The following is a 20,741-nucleotide window of genomic DNA, read 5'->3' on the forward strand; positions in this document are numbered from 1 at the left end:
GTGTTGTGGCTGAATCCCTGCAGCTGAGTTCTAAGATGTGCTGGAAGTAGAAAACAGGCTTTAAAAGCAGCAGATTCATGGCATGTAATGTTTGTTTGTTTGCCCACATACTTTTGTGATGCAATATTATAGAGCTGTTAGCAGCATTAAGCAGCTCATCAGTGATTCCTTTTTTTAATATTAATTTCATGTTTAAAAATAACTTAAAACATATTAAAACAATGAACCACTGTTAAGTTAACATGACTTCATTCCTCAGATGTAACTGCTGAACAATACTGTTTAAAGTGTGAATCCAGGTCTGCCTCGGGCAGCATAATTATGTGCTTGCTTACTGTAAATTAACTTGAATACATTTAAGAGAGTGGACTCAAGTCTCACGAGCTTTGCTCAACACTTTATTTGTTTTCCAAGTAACCATGGAAATGGTGTGCCAGGCTCTTGGAGAAAAACAGCTTATGGGCAACACTGGAGGCATTAGACCTTATTTACAGAGACAGAGATACAAATAAATACTAGAGAGGGTTTGCAGGGCACTGCTGCTGGAAATGATTTTTCTGTTCCGCTCTCACTCCAGCTTCATTCTTACTGTATGTATTTTTTTTCCACAAAAGTAATCCCAGCTGGCTGGTTTCTGCACTGCACATCAATGAAACCAGTCACCGAGTATCTACTGTGAATCATTACACAATTAGATTTGCTATGACTCAATATCACAAGTATAAAAGAACAAGCAGCCCACTGTTAGGTTCTGACTTTCATGGGGAAGCACATGCTAGTGATCACTTTATCCATGCTTGTAAAACTGTAGGTAATAAAACATAAACAAATGCACAACGGATTATATTAAATTTTAATGTGCACAGCGTGATATGGTACAGTAAAAGCAAGGAAGAAAAAAAAATCATTTCTTATACAAAAATATCACCTTCAGAGCTTTAAAAAAAACATCTCGATTTGATATTATCATCCCTGTGAAAAAACAGCAGGTAGACTAAAGGTGATATAGTCAAAGCGAGCTTAGTGTCTCAGTTAAACACAACCCTCTCTCCACCCCATTCTCACCCATCCACAAATTCACCCATCCTGGGGTGGGAGGTGTCGTTTTAATGCTATTTAGCATTGTGTCCACAGTCAAGAAGCAAGGCCACATAACAAAACTGTAGACAAAAAAAACATAAAAAAGCAAACCGAAATGGGGAGTGGGCACATTTCACCAAACATTGTCTTTATTCCAATGCATTAACCTAAGTACCACAATATGTGAACATCTCCACACGAGCTCCTCACTGCACAGCGTTAATCTCCAGTGTGCAAAATTAACTGCTTGCACTCTGCTGTATTAGGAAATGGAGGAACATGGAGACTTTCATTAGTGCTGTTCACTACCAATACTTTTCTATAGATTAGTGCACTGGAATCATTTTGGAAGTCTTGTCTTATGAATAAACACCCACACAGTACATACAGGATATCAAAACAATGGCACTGTAATCAAGCCTCCTCAAGTTCTTCATTTTCATAGTGTAGAGAAAAAAACCTCATTCACTATGGAGCTATGATGATAAAACGTGGAGCCTGAATGAAAAATAAAAAGTCTAAATTTGTCTTACAAAACAAAACTAACAAAAGAGTAAAAAATCAAATCAGGTTCTGTAAGGTTCAGACATTCTCTGTCAGATTTGAGAAAATTCATTTGAGGCAGAGGCGAAGCAAAAAGCTGGTGTAGAGAGCGAGTGAGCGAAGATGCAGATAGCTTCAGTCAGGCTGTGTCACGGGCGCGGTGGACGGTGAGCTGCTGGCATGGCGGTGCAGGTACATGCAGAAACGGGGGCAGGTTCAGTGTGTCAGACTGCTGGAAAGCAGGGCAAAGAGGGGAGGGGTGGGAGGTCACTTTAGTGGGCGTGTGGGGCATAGGGAGGGGTGCTTCTGTGCTGCTGGATCTGTGTGGTTGTTCTTTTTTGCTGAGTCAGACAGAATTTGGCAGCGTTCACTCGTTCTCCCTGTTTGAACGTATGCAACCCCAGCATCCCCCCCCCCCTCCCGACTATCCTACTCTGCCCTACGGCTCCAAAAAACAAACACGAGCGTGAGAGGTTACAGCAGATGCTGACGTCCCCTCTTTGCACGGATCGATCCGTTTGAAAGGCTCTCTACAAAGAGTAAGAATGGAAGGAATTTACATGATGGAGCAAAATTAATAACAACATATGGAGCTTGGCTGCCTGCTTGACAAACTTAACAGTGAAAAATAAAAAAAAATACTAACGTAGACAGAAAAAGAAAAAAACAGGAGAAAACAGCTGTTAGAAAAAGGTGGGGTTAGGTGCCATGTCACAGCACCCCTTTACCTCTAAACAACCACCCAGCCCCCACCCCACTCTGGAAAAGTCTCAACACATTTTCCATTTATTTTCTTCGTCTTTTTTCGGTTTTTTTGGTTGTTGTTCTGACTCCCCTCCCATCTCCATTGCGCCCATTCTTCTGGCCCTCTTTTGAATCCTCCTCCTGATTTGGGATGCTACACCTCCTTGGTCATCCTGACTCGGATGCTGCTCAGGCACTTGCCCATGGCCTCGAAGAACGGGTCGCAGAAGGTGTGCACGCAGATAGAGAAGACGCGGCTGACGCAGTGGATCTCGATCAGGTAGCTCTTGACACACGGCACCACGGCCCAGATGTGCAGGAAGGACAGGATGGCAAAGAAAATTCCCCAGATCAACGCCAAGGGAATGCCCACCAGTGCCGTCAGCAGGCGGTAGCACCAGTACTTGGTGACAGTGAAGGTTGTGAAGCTGGCTTTCCACACACCGTCGAAGCTGTAGGTCCCTGCGGGTTCTGCAATCACATCTTCAAATTCAACCTAAGGAAGATGAAAGTAGACGAGTTAGAAATTGCTGGTAAAAACTTTGTATGAGAATACAAAGCTTTCGGTGAACTATCCCTGTGTGAAAAATGGAATTTTAAGACACAGAAAAACATATCAGCACTGCATTCAGCTGAAACTCAACACTCTGACTTGTTAAATACCTTCATCCCCTGCCAACAGAGTTTCACAAGAGTTCTGATATGGCGCAAATGAAACCACTATGGAAACTTTAACGCTGTCAAATCCAAGCTCATTATTTCCACACAAATCAACTTCACTCCCTGTTAATATGTCAGCTTCGCAGAGTTGGAGGGTGGGATTCTTGACAAGATTTATACCTCTCCTAGCAGGGACTGGTACGCAATCCAGCATCTGCCCCACCCAATACACTGACTGCACAAATGCTATCTCTGGTATCAGCTTCAATTTCTGAAAATCAGCCCAGGGGCTTTTTTCTCCCGTGCCTCCTACATTGGAAATGACCGGACACACAGAAAAAATAGCAAATGTTACTGGTAGATGAACTGTTGGGCTGTTGGGCTTCTGCTACATCCTCCATCTCCTGTTAGGTTTCTTTTTAATAGGAAACTCAATGCAAGTGTGCACAGGCTGATTGCTGGTGTTTAAAGAATGGAGGGAAAAGTGGCATCTCAATGCTTATTCAACCTACCTTCCTCTCCCGGTCAGCCTCTTCCTAGGCCTCTGAGCCCCAAATCAATATTTATTTTACAGTTACTTGGAGACTGTGTCATGTCAAAGTAGTTGGGCTACTGAGGGCTAATAGCTGCAATACCAATAAGTCAAGCAGATAATATCTAGTGTTACACTAACAATGAAATGGAAAAGTGAAGTGCTTCATTCCTAGGAGATGCACCATCTGGAAGATGTGACTCCTGCTTACACAAACTGTCTGACCTTGACCACTTTCAGATCTTACTAAAAAGTGATACAGATTTTCTGCAGTGTATTTATTACTCTATAGGGATATTTATTGATAATAGCAATAGTATATGTAACTGCCCTTAATCCAGAGCTGACAATATATAACCTTCTGGTAATTTTTAGATTTAAAAAAATACATATAGAAAGTTAGAGAGCTATACTGGTATAAGCTAAATAAATAATGCATTTCTTTGTCTCCTGTTTAAAGTAGCATGAAATAGAAATTTAGATCTAAAAAATAGCTCTCCTGCAACTCCTTCCTTCTATTTTCTACCAGTCAACTTGAAAATATTTATCCTCAAAAATCTTTTTAATATTTTCACTTTGCTTTTAATCTTCCCTTTTCTTGCCATTATTATGTTACATGTAATGTAAATTTGCAGACTGTCAGCAATCGGTTAAGATTCGCCAATATAATAAGAATGTTCCAAGTGATTTAATATTATGTAATATTTTGTATTACAAATAATGTGATAACAGCAACCAGAGTGCAACTTTTATATAAAATCTGGAAAAAATAAACTGGATTGAAGATTCTAATTTTGCAACAGCATCCATACATCAGAAATCTGTAATATAATGCACGGCTCCAAATCACATACCAGTCACTGAAGTCCATAACAGTGAGTGTCTTAGGACTTCATGCCATGCTGTTATTCTTTATGTTGGGGTGAATGTAATATTTTTTACAGTCCTAGCAAAAGGACTCCTCACATCCAGCCTTTTTTTCTTGCCTTGAAACATCAGCTTGTAAGTCCAATTCTTTTATCCTGAAAGCAGCACAAAGCGTCTCTCACAACACCAACTGGCGAAGCTCACTACAGCCTTATAATATAAAACTGACTGCAGCCACAAAACCAGCCCGCCGTCCATTTAATTTTTCCACAGCTACAAATTTTAAAGTGGGCCAACTCGGCGCCAGTTTCCAGAACTTTGAGACTAAATGAGAGCCTTCTTCAGAGAGGCACAAACAACCACAGCAGGGTGGTGGGGAGTTCCTGACATAAAACGGTGCTCTTTGGTGTTTTTCCTGGGTTTTTTCTTCTTCTTCTTCTTTTTTAAAGTATTGTTATTCATTTGCAATTCTGAGGAAAGTTATCATTACTACCTTTGCTGTAATTCAGGAGAGGCTTCCTTTGTAAGCCACTCGAGTGTTAAGTGGGATTTTGGCAAGAATGCTGTTTGAATTCCGACTGTCCAAAAGTGATATGGGCATCCCTTATAGAAAACATCTGTTATCCAGTTATGTTAGGCAGTTTAATCTAATTATTTACATGTTTAAAGAAGGATTAGGGATTAGCAGTTCCTGAATGAAGAACATTAGTTCAATAAGCAAATAAGCAAGTCACATTAAGAAAATATCACTTTTGTGCTAAATAAAAAAGGGGACCTCCATTGAGAAGTTTGATATGAAACAATAGCGTCTCGAGACCAGTGTGTGACCAGTCAGCAAGGCAACTGTATTATTGAGTAAATAAGGTCATGTTCTATTTCTGGAGCTCTGTCTTAAGGCTGTCGACTATGCTTGAATAGACAAAGTGGGCTCCAGGAGAAGAAGGTCAGAGTGTAGTGCTCTACAGAACTATTTGCAGGGTTTTAGTGGTCAGTGTGTTTGATTTTAGGTGGCAGAACACAATGATTTACACACGACTTGTTTTGGATCAAAACACAAGCTTATACCACAATATAAAAGTGTCTTGGAATGATTATTGCTATTATTTGGCGCCACACGAGTAAAAATAAAACGGAATCTTTTGCATGTATTTATTGTCATAGCTCTACACGCTTTGTTAAATTTGCATGCCATTTGCACGGAAACAAATCTACACTGAGTTCAAAAAGGTTTTAATAGCGCCTGATGTCTCAGCCCACAGCGGAGTGCGCAGGCTAATAAAAAGCACAGACATTATCAAAGCAGGACATGTGAGCTTTACATACAACAAGATCCCATACCCAGAGGCATCTGTAATCAACTAAAAATCCCAGAATGAGGCAGATAAGTAAAAATACCACTAAGAGTGGACCAAAAATAGACTTTGCAGTCCTAGTGGGAGTGTTTCATTCCTTTCAGTTTTACCATAGAGACTTCAGATCTGCTGCCAGAGCTCAAACTTTTCACAACTCCCTCTAAAAAACTTTCTCCACTGGGGGCATTTTCAGTCTTCTCGTTGCTGGGCCTAAGCTCCTCCTCTCCCATATAAAATCCCACAACTCCTCCAAATGGAAAAAAAAAATCATTGCAGGAGAAACTCCAAACGCATGGCAGTAATGGAACTTGTTTGATGTGGCCAGGTGATTGAGGCCAGCTGCAGCAGCAACAGGAGTGCACCTTTGATTATAAGAATGCAGTGTTTGTGTGTTTGCGTCTGTGTGCTATCTAAGCAGTGTGTTTGAATGCGTGCTTTACAGATTTATATGGTAGTCCGGCATTTGAGGGTTGCGTGTGGTCATGGTGGATTGCAGAGCGAGCGTCGCTGGAAGGGATTCCCTGCTTGTGTGTTTCATCGGGGCATACTGAATGCACGCTTCCACTTGGCTGAGCTGTTTCACTGACCTCAAAGCACCTCAGAGCTGCTGTATACAGCACACTGTACAAACTTATCAGTGTTTACTCTCAAAATCCAGAGGGAGGCGATGAGTACCTAAGGGCCTCTCGTTATAAAATATACCCAGAGGCTTCTCTGTTGGGATTTATTAACTCAATATGAAAGTCTTTTTTTTAAGTATAATTTATTACAAAGAAGGATTCTGATACTGTCTCTATGTCGCAAGAAGACAAGGTATTAAGTATTACTATCAGTTTACGTTGTATTATTAGTAAACATCTATTACTACCAATAGATGTTTACTACTGCTAGTTAAAAGCTGAACGGTTTCAGGCGTCTTACGTTAAACGCTGCCTATAGCATGTTCATTTTTACAGTGTATGCACATGTGTTGTCAGGTCATTTCAGCAGCAGTCTGTTGGCTTGATTAGCGAGGGGTGGGACAATCGTGAAGCTGCATTCTATTCTGAGACTGGAAGGAGAGTCTGACTCACTGTCACAATGGAAGAGAGCAGGGAGAGAGCAGCCAGAGAGTGGTGGAAGAAGTTGGGATAGAAGCAGCAAACAGGAAAACTAGAGAATGAGAGTCTTTTTCTTTCCAAACCCAGCAACAAATATTTTGTAAAAGTGTTTTCATACAAACATGTGAATTCATCGTGTTCATGGCACATTTTATATAGACTTGTGCGTCATATGGGAAAAATGCACAAACTGGCAGTAACACACATGCCTCTCAGACAGTGATAAACTCCATAAAAACTAAGTGTTTTCAAATATTTAACGAGAAATAGAAGACAAAATGTACTTTTTGGGCAGGTTGTATGTGAAACGAGTGTCATGTAATAACAGAAAATTAAATGAGCACAACATTTTTAATGGATTCCTTGTATATGTGTATTATGGTTGTTTTAATCAAAATGCTCTGTCAGTATGTTTTCATCAGTCAATTTGGCAGGGGATGAAACTTTACCACATTTATATATTCTTTAAAGAGAAAGGTTATATTCAGTAGTTATGGTCTGATTAGTTACATCAGCAGCGACAGGCACTCATTTCTACTGAAAACCTTGTATTTGCCAACAAAAAGAAACAAATGGACTCACTCCTCTGACGCAACTATAGGCATGCGGGGAGGAAACGGAGGGGGCAGTGGCAGAATGGGAGGAAAGAAGGGAGGATAAGGAGTGGTGAGGGATCCCCTCATACTAATCGCCCACTTGGGTGTTTCCCTGTTTTAACAAGGCAGAGTTCAGGCATTTCAAAGATCTGACCCTTCCTGAACACGCAGGGAGCTGCTTGACCCCACTCTGATGTAGCCAGATGCACCAGCTGGAGAGGAGCACAGCCGGGCGCACACGGCTGCTGCTCCTCTCTCCCACACAGATGAATCAGGTGGCTTGCAGCGCACCACTCCTTTGCCGCTATAACATCTCTCCCTGTGCTTTTAACAAAAATAAGTACTGAGTATTTATCCGGCGAGACTTCTCTGTTATGGACAGAATTTTACTTTCCCATTAGACAGGCGTGTGCAGCGAGGACTGTGGGAAATGTGTGTTCCAACAACAGGAAATAGGTTATGTTTCCTCTGTTGGAGCGAAGTTGGGACGTTCACGTTTCAAGCCCACTCCACACAAGGGGACTGCATGCCATTGTATCGCTGCAGCTCAATGATCTTTAATACGTTTGCAAAGCTTCTTCCTAATAGGGGAAGACACTGAGTGGTAACACTGACACGGCGCATAGCAAAGGTGCGCAAAACTGCATGCGTGTCCGACGCGCAGATAACTTGTTTGACAGCTCATAGAAATAAAATGGACATCGTTTATTAGAGATTATTTCAGTTTGCAGCGCCTGTGATACAGGTAAACCCTGTGTAAACTCGGGAACAGGTGGTTTCGGTTGCCATGGACGAAAACATAAAGTTCAGAAGTTACCAGTCTTTGAAGTTTAACTCACCTTAACAACGTCGTCGTTTATGTGTTTGGGATCCCGGTTGACCAGGTCGATCTCTTTGGTGTGGACATCCTCCATCGTTTTCTCGTTCAGACTGTCGTTGTCCATGTCTTTGTTGTTGGGTTTATATATGTTCCCTTGTTTTCGGATAAACGGCGAATGTAGAAACTCCTGCAAAGAGCCGGGGGAGACAGAAGGAGAAGAGGGTGAAGAGGAGAAGGAATAGTGTGTAGCGCGCTGAGAGAGAGAGAGCGACTGGAGCTGCAAGTTACCAGGCTTCCCCACAAACAGGGATGGGTTTAAGTGAATAGAAAGTAAAGTACCACACCCCTTCATCCAGCCGCAAGGGGTCCTCACCACCCAGACACTAATCCAGTATGTTAACATGACATACAGTTGATTCAACGTGTTGTCTACCCATGGCAATGGAAACACTTTTAAGAAACGTGCAAAGGCGTTATTTTTTTAAATATGAACGAATCTCCAATTAATACTCTTCCTACACGAAAAATATATATTTAGAAAGTAAAGAAAATCACGAATTCAGTTATATTTGCAATGTCATTTGTAATATGTTCACATTACGTATGCAAAAACTTCATTTAAAATGCGTAAAGACCCCTTTGGCTTCTATGAGCCTCCTCAATCCTACGAGTCAAGCACCTTATGTTATTACGCACACCACACGACTTCAGTTGGCATTAAAGGACAGGGGAGATTTGTGACTGAAATTCAGAATTTTACGGTAAAAAAAAATGGATTTGTTTCCCCCTTGTATAACGCATGGAAATGTACAGTTTAAACGTTTGTGCGTAAATAATCGGTTACTGTGCTGAAAGAGGACCTAACAGGTAAAATCCTCACACCCACATTCTAATGTAAACTGCATCGACCTTCGCATTCTCTTAGCCTGTGTGGGAGAAGTGCTCATGACTGGGTGCCAGAGCGCAAGATAAGGACAGAAACATAGCGCACTCATTTCCCCCTCGTGAACGCATTCTTTTCTTTTTTTTTCTCTTTTTTTGAGGGGGGGGGGGGGGGGGGAATAATCAGCTTCTGTAAGAAAAGTAAATGTCAGCTACAAACAAACAACCACAAATTAAAAGAACTACAGCTGAGAGCTATACTGTACCTCTTCTGTCTCGCCGTCCTTCGGTCCTCCTGTCATGCTGTCCTCACGTTTGGAGAGATTAGCACGTTGAAACAGACAAAAAAAAGATAATATAGGAAGCAGAGAGGGAGGCGTGGATGCAAACTGGGAGGACGGGGTCTTTCTCTCAGAGTCCTGTATAGTGAAGTTATTCCTGCCCTTTTTGTTGGACGTGACTAAAATTCAGTGGACAAGCGCGTACGGGGAAACCTCCAGTGTTTCCTCGGATACCGCAGAGCGCAGCTGGGGAGTCACCAGTGAGCAGACAGGAGAGCCACCCTGGAACCTGCTCGGCTGGAGGAGAGACTGACGTGATCTCAGACTGAAAGGGTGTTTGTAGCCGGCATGGAATTTCATATTTAGGGATCACAGCAGAGTATAATAAGTTTTTTGTTCAGTGAAACGTGGGAGTTAATTGAACCTGGCAAGGTGTGGACACTTGCCATACCTTAGCCTACGGGGAAAAATCCAAGTGGTTATAATGGATAGAGGGGAAGAAAGAAATATGTAGTTCAGCTGTTTCAGCACATCTAAAGTCACGCCTGTCATCAGCTGCTTCATAAGATCACATTTATATTTTGGTTAGTGAACCCAGTTTTTCAAGGTGTCAGCTTCATCAGGTTTTGAAGTCGTGCTGGCCACTCTGGTCTGTTTACATTCTTGTGTCAGCTCATCGTGGAGAGACGCCAGCTGGCACCTTGCTGTTTTCAGCCAGAGGGACTGCAATAGAAACAAATTTTAGGTGCGTCTCACTGGCGTGTCAATAAAAGAAACGGATTGGCACAATGATGAAGTTGTTTTTACATTTTTCAAAGCTCTCATTTGCTTTTAGTTTTAGAGCAACATGCACAGAGATGTCAGCTCTTGCCTTCCTCAGTGTGAAAGCTTATCTCAGTTCAAGGAAGAGTAACTCCTCTTTGCTGTTTATTTTGAGGAGCACCTTATTTCTTATTAACTCTGGGCTATTCATTTACTATCTTTATCCTGTAATTATTCTGTTATTTAATTTAAACACTTTGCTATCTACTCTATCTCCAGGAACTTCATTTCAATTGTTTATTGATGATTGTAGCGCCAATAAACTATTACAAACAAAACTGGTGTGCATTTGTTTGTGATAGCAACATGAATGAACTTAAGGAGCAAGAAAGAAAATAATACAAATTAATAAAAATTAAAACCATTTTTAATTCATTGAAAGTTATCTATAAACAAGGGAGGCAAAAATGATTAAAGTAGATGAGTAATTGGGAAAAATGGATGAATATTTTCTCGTAATTAAACAATTGTATTAATAACAGTAATAGCTAATAGTATCTCCACACAGTGGAAGTAGGTAAAGTGATGAATGATTAAAACTAAAGGCTAAAAGCTATTGATGAATTATTACAAGACCTAACCATTACTGAAAAATTATTAGTTGAACATAATAGCTGAGAAAATATTGCTGTGTGGCTTTATTGCTGAGAATCATAACACGAGGAATGAACAAAGGGAGAAACCTAACTTTGAGACACAGGAGAAAGAAACACACAGTTTGGCAGAAGACAAAGGGAAAGCCAGGCAACTTACACACCAGGTAATTACGGAGATAGGAAACACCAGGAAACACAGCTGAATGGAATCTAAGGAGACAATGGGAAGCTTAACTAACACAACCTACAGGAGATGAGTGACAATCAGAATAAAGCAGGAAGCAACAAACACTGAGACCAACACATGTGAACTTCACACAGCGGCAGGAGATAACTGCAGAGACATGACTGACTGAGGAGAAAGGGAACACAAAAGATGATAACAAAAGATGACATAATCTTATGAGAAACACAGACTGGAAAGAAAGGGAAACTAAGAAGCACAAGGAAACATTATGCTGAAAGGACTGGATGCAAGAACAAAATCCAAAACAAAACAAACTCACAGAAAACTCAAAACATGCCAAAACTCAAAATGCTGGAACCATGACAAATATATACTGTAAGCTGAAAATATTTCAGAATCCCCCAGTCATGTCTGTCCCATTTGTAGCAACTGAAAATAAAATAAATTCATAATTATAATAAAGGTCAAACAAATGGACCAATATGGCAAGGCCATGATGATCCACTTGGTAAAATAAATCCGCTTGGCATCTTTCTTGGCCTTAAGACAACAATTCTGATGGCTAAAGATCCAAACGGGACACAAAAAAAAAAGAAAAAAAAAAAGAAAATATTACAGAAATGTTTAAAATGCATTTAGAGGTTAAATAGTATAAGCATATGTCTAAATTGTTGAAAAGGCTAAAAGTAATGCATAAATGCTCAAATCTGTATGGAAGTGAATAAATAGCTTTGACCAAACTCACCAGTGACAATTTGATTGTTTTCCTCAACATTTCAATGAGCAGGTGTATAAACTTCTTCAATAAATTCAAGTGGAATGAGTTCAAGTGGACACGTTTGAACATGGCGCCATGTAGGGATACAGGACTGTGTTGGTTCCAGTTTAATACAATTACAGTAAAGTGCAGACGTATAATGTCATACAAGACACCAAATAAAATTATTTTTAAAAACCTGAAGCACTAATGTTTCATTAGCGCATAATGTTAAGATAAAAGAGTGCACCAATGAAGGTTTTGTAGACTTCAGTTGTTTGCATTTTGCTTCATTGTCTCTGCAAAAGAACAAGTCTTGTGTAGGCATCATTTTTCTTCTTGCTTTCATTTATTATGAAGTACTGTAATGCTTTTTCTTTTTCTTTTTTAGAAAGCTATTCTATGAATAAACACCTGGTTAGCCTCCTTGAGTTCACTGGGTGTGGCACTGAAGTGAGATCAAAATAACCAAATGAGCACCTGCTTCAAACAAAGATGTTACTTTGCTGAAGCCTGGAAGAGAAGCTTACACAATCTGCTACTAACACTGTGGAAAATATTAGCAAATTTAAGTAACATTTGTGCAAATGAGATTGCACATTGTGCACTAGCATGACTTTGTTTATGTAAGCTGAGGTGCAAAAAACATTGTGAACTGTGGCAAATTTCAGATGATGCAGTTTAAGTTGATGCTGAGAATATTAAAAACACTTAATTGCCACTCAGAACACTGAGAAGACAGAATCTCAAACAACTCATCCAGCACCAGTGCCAGAGGTAAAAAGTCATGAGGATATGGAATAGGAACTGGATTCAGTACACATTAGTGTCAATTGCTTAGAAATTACAAGCAAACTTATTATAATTTCCATTTGCGCAAAATTAAGTGGAAACAATACTAATAGACATTGTTGAGTATCAGGACGGAGTTAACTGTGATAGGAGAATAAACAGCCATAAGGGTATCAGGTTAATGCAGGATCATTTTTTAAATTATTGCTTTTTTAAACATATGTGAAATGAAATTTTTTACATTGCATGATATGCATAGGGCAGCAACAGCAGTGTGGTGCTTAGCACCATTACCTCAGAGCAAGAAGGTCCTGGGTTCAAATCCAACAGCCAGGTGGGGCTTTTCTGTGTGCAGTATGCATGTTCAACTCCATATGTCCCTGTGGATTTTCTTCTGGGTGCTCTAGCTTCCTTCCAGAGTCCAGACAAATGCAATAAGTGGTTGTAGTTGTGGATATGAGCATCAGTGCTTATCTGTCTTTACACTGCTTATGTTCTGGGTTGATTTAATCCACAAAGAACAAGAGTTGGAGGTCAAAAGGTCAAAGCGAAGAAACTCTTTGGCTTGTTTCTGGCACTGGTTGCTGGAACACGCCAGAAAAAATTTCACTGCATTCAGACGTTCCTTTAATTTCCTTGTAATTATACAATAATACAGCGTTGTGTTTCAGGCTGGGCTGTGATTGGCTAGCTGAAGCTATTTATCAGACAAAAAGAGAAATGCCAGACACAACAGCTCAACTTGCACCTCAAAATATTTTATAATTTGAAAACTCAGCTTTAGATGGACAGAGTTCAAGAGAGAACTGTGTTTGAGTCTCTTCATTTGGTCAAAGGGGAACATCATGAATGTCTGGATAAGAGACTACTCTTCATAAAACAAACAAACAAAAAACTTCTGTGTAGCATTATGAGTGTTAATGCCACGCAGGCGTGCAAATCTAACAGCTAAAGCCTCAGGTCATGTTCCATCAATGCACAGCTCATCTTTGTATAGGAAAGTGTGTTATGAAATCTCAGCAAAGTGATTTATGAGACTATTTTGGCACTCACCTGCACATCAAAACCACACTCATCTACTGTGACAGAAAGAAGAAACCACACACAGAAGAATTACCTTAAGGAAAAAAAAGATCTTTATTTTTGTCATGAAGGACATATTTATTGTTAAAATAAGAGTTTCATTCCAAAATGTGTCAATGTTGTGTAAAACAGTAACTACAAAAATTAAAATCACACTCATAAAAGTAGCATCATTACTGTTAAAAGTAAAGTAGTTTAAGTAGTTTTACTTTAGTGACAAGTGAATACCTTACAGTATTATAACCTTTTTGTCTTTAATGAATATATAGCCTGCGCTAGACTAAAAAGCCCAGATAAAATGTTGTGGTTTCATGCTGCTGCTGCACACAACTGTCTTCCACCTTCAGTTGTACAACTCTACTTTAATGGTCATCCGAGAGCTGACCACAAAGCCCAACAAAATGCATTGAAACAAAGCATTGCATCATACAGCGTTCAGCTTTTTGATTTAAATGTTCAGCAGGTTAGCCAGCAGTGCAACCACCAGTACATGCCAATGTAGCTTTTATTTCAACTGATTCATCTTCCTTGAAAAATCTGAATTGTGATCTACTATAAACTTAATTGCACTGAACACGTTTAACTTTTGTTGTGTGTCCCTTTCGGATGAACCCATTTTACTATCTCCAACAAGAGACTACAACGTTAGCGACTAGCTTCTAATGAAACTATAGCATCTACTTAAAAATTCTGATATTTGTTACAAGACTACAAAGGACTGCAGAAACTCAAATATGTGGAAATGTTGGTCAGTGTCACCTGGATGTAGCATCTGTTTATAACATGAGCCACAACAGTGAGATAATACAGTATGTGAGAGGTATACAGGCGTTTTAGCTTGCTGTCAAGTTTTTCAGACTTCAAACAGTAAAAGCAACTAACCAAGCAACAACATATACATTCTCATCCCGAGGCACCAAACAGGAGGTATAGCTGGAAATGTATACCCATCACTCACTGCTTGGTAGTGTAAGATTATAAACTAAAGCTCTGAAGATCAGTCCAAATGGCAGCAAATAACCTAGCGTTTCCTTAGTTGGAATCCTAATCAGGTATTTTTATGAGAGCTGATGCAAAACCTTAAAGGCTATTTTGAATTTTCAGTGTGATAATCCATCCATCCATCCACTGCAGGGTGGAAAGGTTCTGGAGTCTATCCCAGCTGTCATAGAGTGGGAGGCAGAGTACATCCTATAAATCACCAGTCCACCCCAGAGCTAGCACAGAGACATACAGTCATCCAGGCTTATTCAAACCTACAACCAATCTAGAACCACTAAGCAACTCATCATGCATGTCTTTGGGCTGTGGGAGGATGCCGGGCACCTGGAGAGAACCCACGCAGGCACAAAGAGATCATGCAAACTGCATACAGAAAGGCCACAGCTGGCCAGCAAATTCATATCCCTTGCAGCGATGCAACAGTGCTACCCACTGTGCTTCCCTGTATGTTGTTACAAAAGTAGTCACAGATTTCTAAAGAAGAGGAAATGTAACAACCATCTCATTACTGGAATGAACATATGTTGTTCAGTTCTGTCAGTGGCTTTGACAGAAATAATTTCTTTTGACAGTCTGGGAATGAGAAGGGATGTGCGAACTATACCAAAGTTTGGTTTTAGACCGTGAGTGTCTAAGGTGGGTTTGCACTTGACAGAAGTCCACAGTGAAAACAGTACAAAAGCAAACAGACATATAAGCATGTACCTGACACGCAGACCTGACTGCTGCACTGATGCTCTCAATAACACATTTTAAACTTTGGACTGTGCAGATCATTGCAAGTAGGAGCTGTGCAAGCTTATATTTCAAATTAAACATTTATCAAAACCACTCCAAAATGGTAAAAATCATGTCATTTTTTAAATGAATTCCAGCTGTAGAAGTATTCCAAATCCCAGCTCACTAAGCTTATCCAAAATGCATGTACCACAGTCTCACTCAGCTCAACCAAGGCTTCAGTCGAATGAAATACGGAACTCCTTCATCACACTGTAGTAAAGTCTTTTGATGTCAGTGTCTGTCAATCAAGAACTAGTTGTCCCATAAATAATAAATTAGAAAGGCCCTTCTAAAATGATCTACAATCCTGTTTATATAACATAATTAAATAACTGTATGCTCCATACATAAGCAAATGCCCATTATTATTGCTGATACAGTAAAATAAGGCTGCAAATGTGCAACAAGCTGCTTCATAGCGCTTAATATTCCAATAAACTGCTCTTGAGCAAACTATTCGGTTCATTACATTAAACTTCCAGCTGAATGCTTAATAATATACACAATATATATAGATAAAAAATCAAAAATATTACATCTCTTAGCAAGTCAGCAATATGTTAGGTTGAACAGCAACAATTTTTACAACTCTGCCACCCACAAAGGAATGGAATGACAAACATCTTTTGGTCACAATCAGCAAAACAACTCCATTTTGGGTGGTGCACACAAGCTGTCTGCAAATATATGAGGGTTTCATTAGATGACTGCATGTGCAGATTTGCTTATTTGCAAGTCATGTTATTTGCATTGTGTCTTTGCTTGATACACTGAAAAGGGTTAGTGAAATATGTTCATAGCATATCTTAAATTTCTAATTTTCTAATGTTTTAACCTTGTTTCGCTCAGACTGAACACAGGTGTGCTTTTGCTGTTTCAAACCATTCATTTGATGTGTTCTGAGAAAAAGCAGATCAGATTATATGTTTGACAAACTTAGCCCTCATGGCCACATTTTTCAAAAAAAAAAAAAAATCTACAGAATATTACTTTGCAATAACATCCACCAGGATATCATATTTCACTTAGAGTTGATGTATCCGACTTGCTTCAGTCACTCTTTCGTCACTGACTCCAGTCCCCCCGGCACATTTCTTTCTCCCCAGCGACAGAAGTTTCAGTTTTCTGTAGCCTTGACTTGAATGGAGGACAAGATTTTCCCCATACTGTGGAAAAGCGGTGTTACGAGAATGTCCGTCAGACTCCTCCACACAATGTGGATAGACGGTAAGAGCATCATGAAGCTCTGGATCATAGGCATCACCACCCTGGAGGAAGAAGGTCAGAGGGTCACTTTTCTAGGCATGGAGGTTTCATCACAGATTTCTGTTTTAAACTAATTTGTGTTGCCAGAACAGTTGCTCTTGTTATTGTCTCAGCTGTTAAAAAAGTTTATAGGTCCTGTCTAGGAAAAAGATGAAAGATGGTCATCATACTGCATTTTGAAGTTTGTTTCAGTGTATTGTGAAGCTATTTCCTCCCTTGGACTAACACCCCCTGTGTATGGTCTCCTGATACACTGCCCTGTTCTGGTGATGCCTACCTGTGCCTGACTTTCTCTTAAGCTTATAAGCCCCAAGAGAGCTCAGTTAGGTGAAAGGTCATGTACAAATTACTCTACAGTGCTCCGTGCACATCTAAAGAATGTCCCACTCTGCTCTGAAAACAGGCTCCAAATGCTGCTAGAGCACCCTCTAACTGACATGGGACATAGGACATTTTTTCCATCACTACTAGGGGAACTCAATGTTCCTCACAACTTTCCATAAGGTGTTCATTACTCCACATAAAATGTTGTTTCATCAAATAGACTCTTTGGGTTTTGGTTGAAGCTCATGAGCGCTAAAAACCTAGCAGCACCTGGGTGCTGCAGACATATAGAGCTGACATAAGCATGACATAATTTTCCAAATATAAGAACAAATTGCTGACATAATGTTTCAATGCCACACTGGATATGATGTTGACTGTAAAAATAACCTGTGTCAATGTTTGCCTAAAGAACAGAACAAATATAGTGGAAAGCCGCAGGAGTTCATAATGTTGATGCGATGATCTAAACAAGGTAAACAGAATAAGGTAATAATTAACGTAACGCTCTTGGAAATGTTGATATTTTGCATACTAGTTAATCTTTATGAATTAAGATGTCTTCTCTACAAATATTCTACTAATCTACTGTAAGTTCACTGCTTCTCAACATTAACTTGTTACAGTGGGATCATTTGTGTGTTCACATATTGTTGTCTGAAAATACTGTTTAGCACAACATCGGGACCTTGCTGCCTGAGAACAACTCCTTACCAGATGTGAACACAGCTGAGCACTCCAAACACTATCCCCAGGATGAAAGCCACGGGCACAGCAAGCAGAGTAGTCAACAGGCGGTAAAAACCGAATTTGACCAGCTCAAAGGTGGCGTGGCTTCCAATCCACACTCTGTCAAAACTGTGTGTGGAAATGGGCTCCGCGATGACATCTTCAAAGCCCACCTGTTAGGTCACAAAAGTCATAGGGCAAGCAATAAAAACATAATAAGTAAACAGAGGCAGGAAAGTGTTTGAATGTGATGGATTAATGCGCAGGCAGCGACTTCCAGGTATTCATACTGCAGATTAACAATCTTGCTGGACTACAAAAACCATCCAATAATAGTGCAATAGGCTATACAAATAATTCATCTGGACAGCCTTCACCTTTTGTAGTTTCAATTTCAAAGTATCACCCAACACATCGCACAGACTTTACCTTCAGATGTGGGTTGATATCGTTTGGATCTCTGTCGGGTGACGCTGTATACACTTTCCCCTTGTTCGATAGAATGGGCTCTATCGATCTGTTGAACTCATCTTCGTCCATAATTATGCTGGTATCCAATTTCTCCTTCTCTAAACCCATTTTGTCGAGTCAGGCCGGGAGACGGTGCAGGGAGAGCAGCTGGTGACGGTGCGCTGTGAGCTGTGCGCCGGACTCAGTGGCACCCCGCCCCGTACGGAAGTCAGCGCAGCGTGGAGCAGAGGAGACACAACAAGCCCAAAGTCACTTCCCTGGAGCATTTCAACATTTTAGCAATGAGAGACGCCACTGTGCACTTTACTGGACTTGTATCATGAGCCATTGAATCCCAACAGTCCTCAGGGTTAATTACTGGCTAAACAAACTAGCCTTTTATAGACATGTGATTGAGTGCGATTATTACACAGCCTGCAAGGCTTTTCTTCTCACAGCCCCAAAACTCATATTTATATATATAAAAGGTTTGTTATTTGTGAAGTTTTTCCAAAACAAACAGCGATGCTTTGGGAAATGCATCCACCTACATTCCATGTCTGCTTTGCTCCAGGCCTTTTATTTTGGAAAGGTACACCGAGATGTTTATTGCCACAATAATTTGTAATGTACAAAGCCTGGTTATTATTGTTGAGCACAATGTTCCACCTGTTGAGCTGATTTACCACATATTTTCTCTTTTGGTTTTTGGTCTACATAGATTTATTGCCCTCTGACTCTTTCATGCTCTGAACCCACCAGCCAACATTGTTAGAATAACTGCAGGTCTTCAGATGTCTAAAGAGGAACAACAACAGGAAGACATTCTCCTCAGGCGGTTGGAGAAGAATTCGCTTCTGAAGACAAAAGTTTTACAACTGTCATGGTCCAGAGTCTGCGACTCCGTGTTTATGTTTAGTCTATTAGTATTCTGTGGTTTTGGTTACCTTGGGTGTTTGTATTCTTCTGTTCATGTTCCTATGTTCTGTGTCCCCCAGTCTGTGTTTAGTTGGTGTGTTATGTCATTGCGTGTATGTGTTTCCTGTTTTATTGTGAAGGTCTGCGTCTTATGTGAGTGTTTTCAGTTTGCCTCCCTAGTCTCGTCACGATAATCACTCCCAGCTGTGTTCCCCACCTGCGTGTAATCTCCCTGTCTTCTCTGGGTGTATTTAAGTTGTGTCTTCTGTCATGGTAGTTGCTGGTTCGTCTGTGTTATTTCCCTTCCACCCTTCTGTGTTGATTCTCTGGTCATTCTCCCTGCATGTCACGTTTGTATTCCGGTTAGTGTTTTATTTAGTTTTCCCGGTTTAGAGTTTTCACCGTTTTGTTCCTCGCCACCCTGTCTGTTGTACCTTTTAGTTGCAAATAAACTCACCCTCCACTTCAGCAGCCTGCAGTTGGATCCATTATTATTCACACGGCTTGCCCCGGCAAACCGTGACAACAACTTCAGAAAGTTGGTTAGGGGTTAACTTTGAGTCATTTTGTGATGCTTGTGATGCTGCTAAACTGCAGTTAAAATATGAAGATATGGTTATCAAATCATAATAGGACAAGAGGGTGGTAGTAGCTCAAGAAGGAAAACAAGTCATCTACTAATTGTATGGTTCAATCCCTGGCTGCTCTAGTCTGCATGCCAAACAGCTAGATATTAACCAAGTTGCTCTCCAATGCGTCCATCAGTGTATGAATGTGTGTGAATATTAGTTAGAAAGCACTTGCATTAAAGAGACAAATTGACCAAAGCAGAAAAGTGCAGTCTGTTTACACACTTGTGTTTTCTGGAGTTAGTAAACATGACAGTTTTCTTAAACAGTTCAGTGTGTTCAGTTTGTTATATCTTCAACCGTGAAAATATCTGAATGTTTGGGAAAAGAAACATTTAAACCCAACTAAATGTTAATATTCAGGATACGAAAGACATGAAATTACGCTACTGTATCAGTGGTAGCATTGTACATCTACCAATGAGCTTTCAGAAGCAGAAGCAGAAACTGAGACAGATTTGATTGTTTAATCTCTCCTATGCACTTATCTCTAAAAAAAAAGATGCTCTAAGTATTTTTCTTTTCCAAGGATGCAATCAGCTAAAGTCCTGTAAGAACAAGATTATTACAAGTGCCTTCTAAACTGCTAGAGAAAACAAAACATGCTCTGGAGTGGGCTGGGAAAAAAATACAGAAAAATGTGTTATTTACCAATAAATGTCAGACAGTAGTGGCGATAATAGAAAGTTATATTATATACAGGTGTATATATAGAAGACAAACTGAAGACAGAATGATACCAAAGTGTATTAAAGCCAAATCCAAAGTAAACCACAGTGTTGGCAATATTGAAGTTTGGTAGTGTTTTGTGTCCTACTGAGTCTTATACCTGCAATTAATCGACACCACTCTTACCAAAGAGAAGTGGAACTTTTTTGTCCAAATACCTACTCCACCCTCTTCTTTGTTGTGGAAAAAGGATTACTATTGCAGGAGTCACTTGATGACC

The 20,741-nt window shown here is 40.1% G+C and overlaps 2 protein-coding genes across 2 annotated transcripts; both read right to left on the bottom strand.

Annotated features, from left to right (window-relative positions):
- Window positions 1–1,825: 1,825 nt before the first annotated feature.
- cav1 (caveolin 1) lies at window positions 1,826–9,768 on the bottom strand. Its single transcript, XM_026174708.2, has 3 exons — window positions 9,443–9,768; window positions 8,314–8,481; window positions 1,826–2,863 (listed from the first exon to the last, which is right to left on the bottom strand). Exons 1-3 carry the CDS (start codon window positions 9,476–9,478, stop codon window positions 2,522–2,524), a joined length of 546 nt encoding a protein of 181 aa, XP_026030493.1. The 5' UTR covers window positions 9,479–9,768; the 3' UTR covers window positions 1,826–2,521.
- A 5,999-nt stretch (window positions 9,769–15,767) lies between these two features.
- On the bottom strand, window positions 15,768–18,496 carry cav2 (caveolin 2). The gene is made up of 3 exons (XM_026174707.2): window positions 18,225–18,496; window positions 17,781–17,968; window positions 15,768–16,744 (listed from the first exon to the last, which is right to left on the bottom strand). The coding sequence occupies exons 1-3, from the start codon at window positions 18,372–18,374 to the stop codon at window positions 16,594–16,596; spliced, it is 489 nt and encodes a 162-aa protein (XP_026030492.1). The 5' UTR covers window positions 18,375–18,496; the 3' UTR covers window positions 15,768–16,593.
- Between the last annotated feature and the right edge of the window lie 2,245 nt (window positions 18,497–20,741).

Source organism: Astatotilapia calliptera, chromosome 7 (assembly GCF_964374335.1).
Source record: "Astatotilapia calliptera chromosome 7, fAstCal68.1, whole genome shotgun sequence".
Taxonomy (NCBI): Eukaryota; Metazoa; Chordata; class Actinopteri; order Cichliformes; family Cichlidae; genus Astatotilapia; species Astatotilapia calliptera.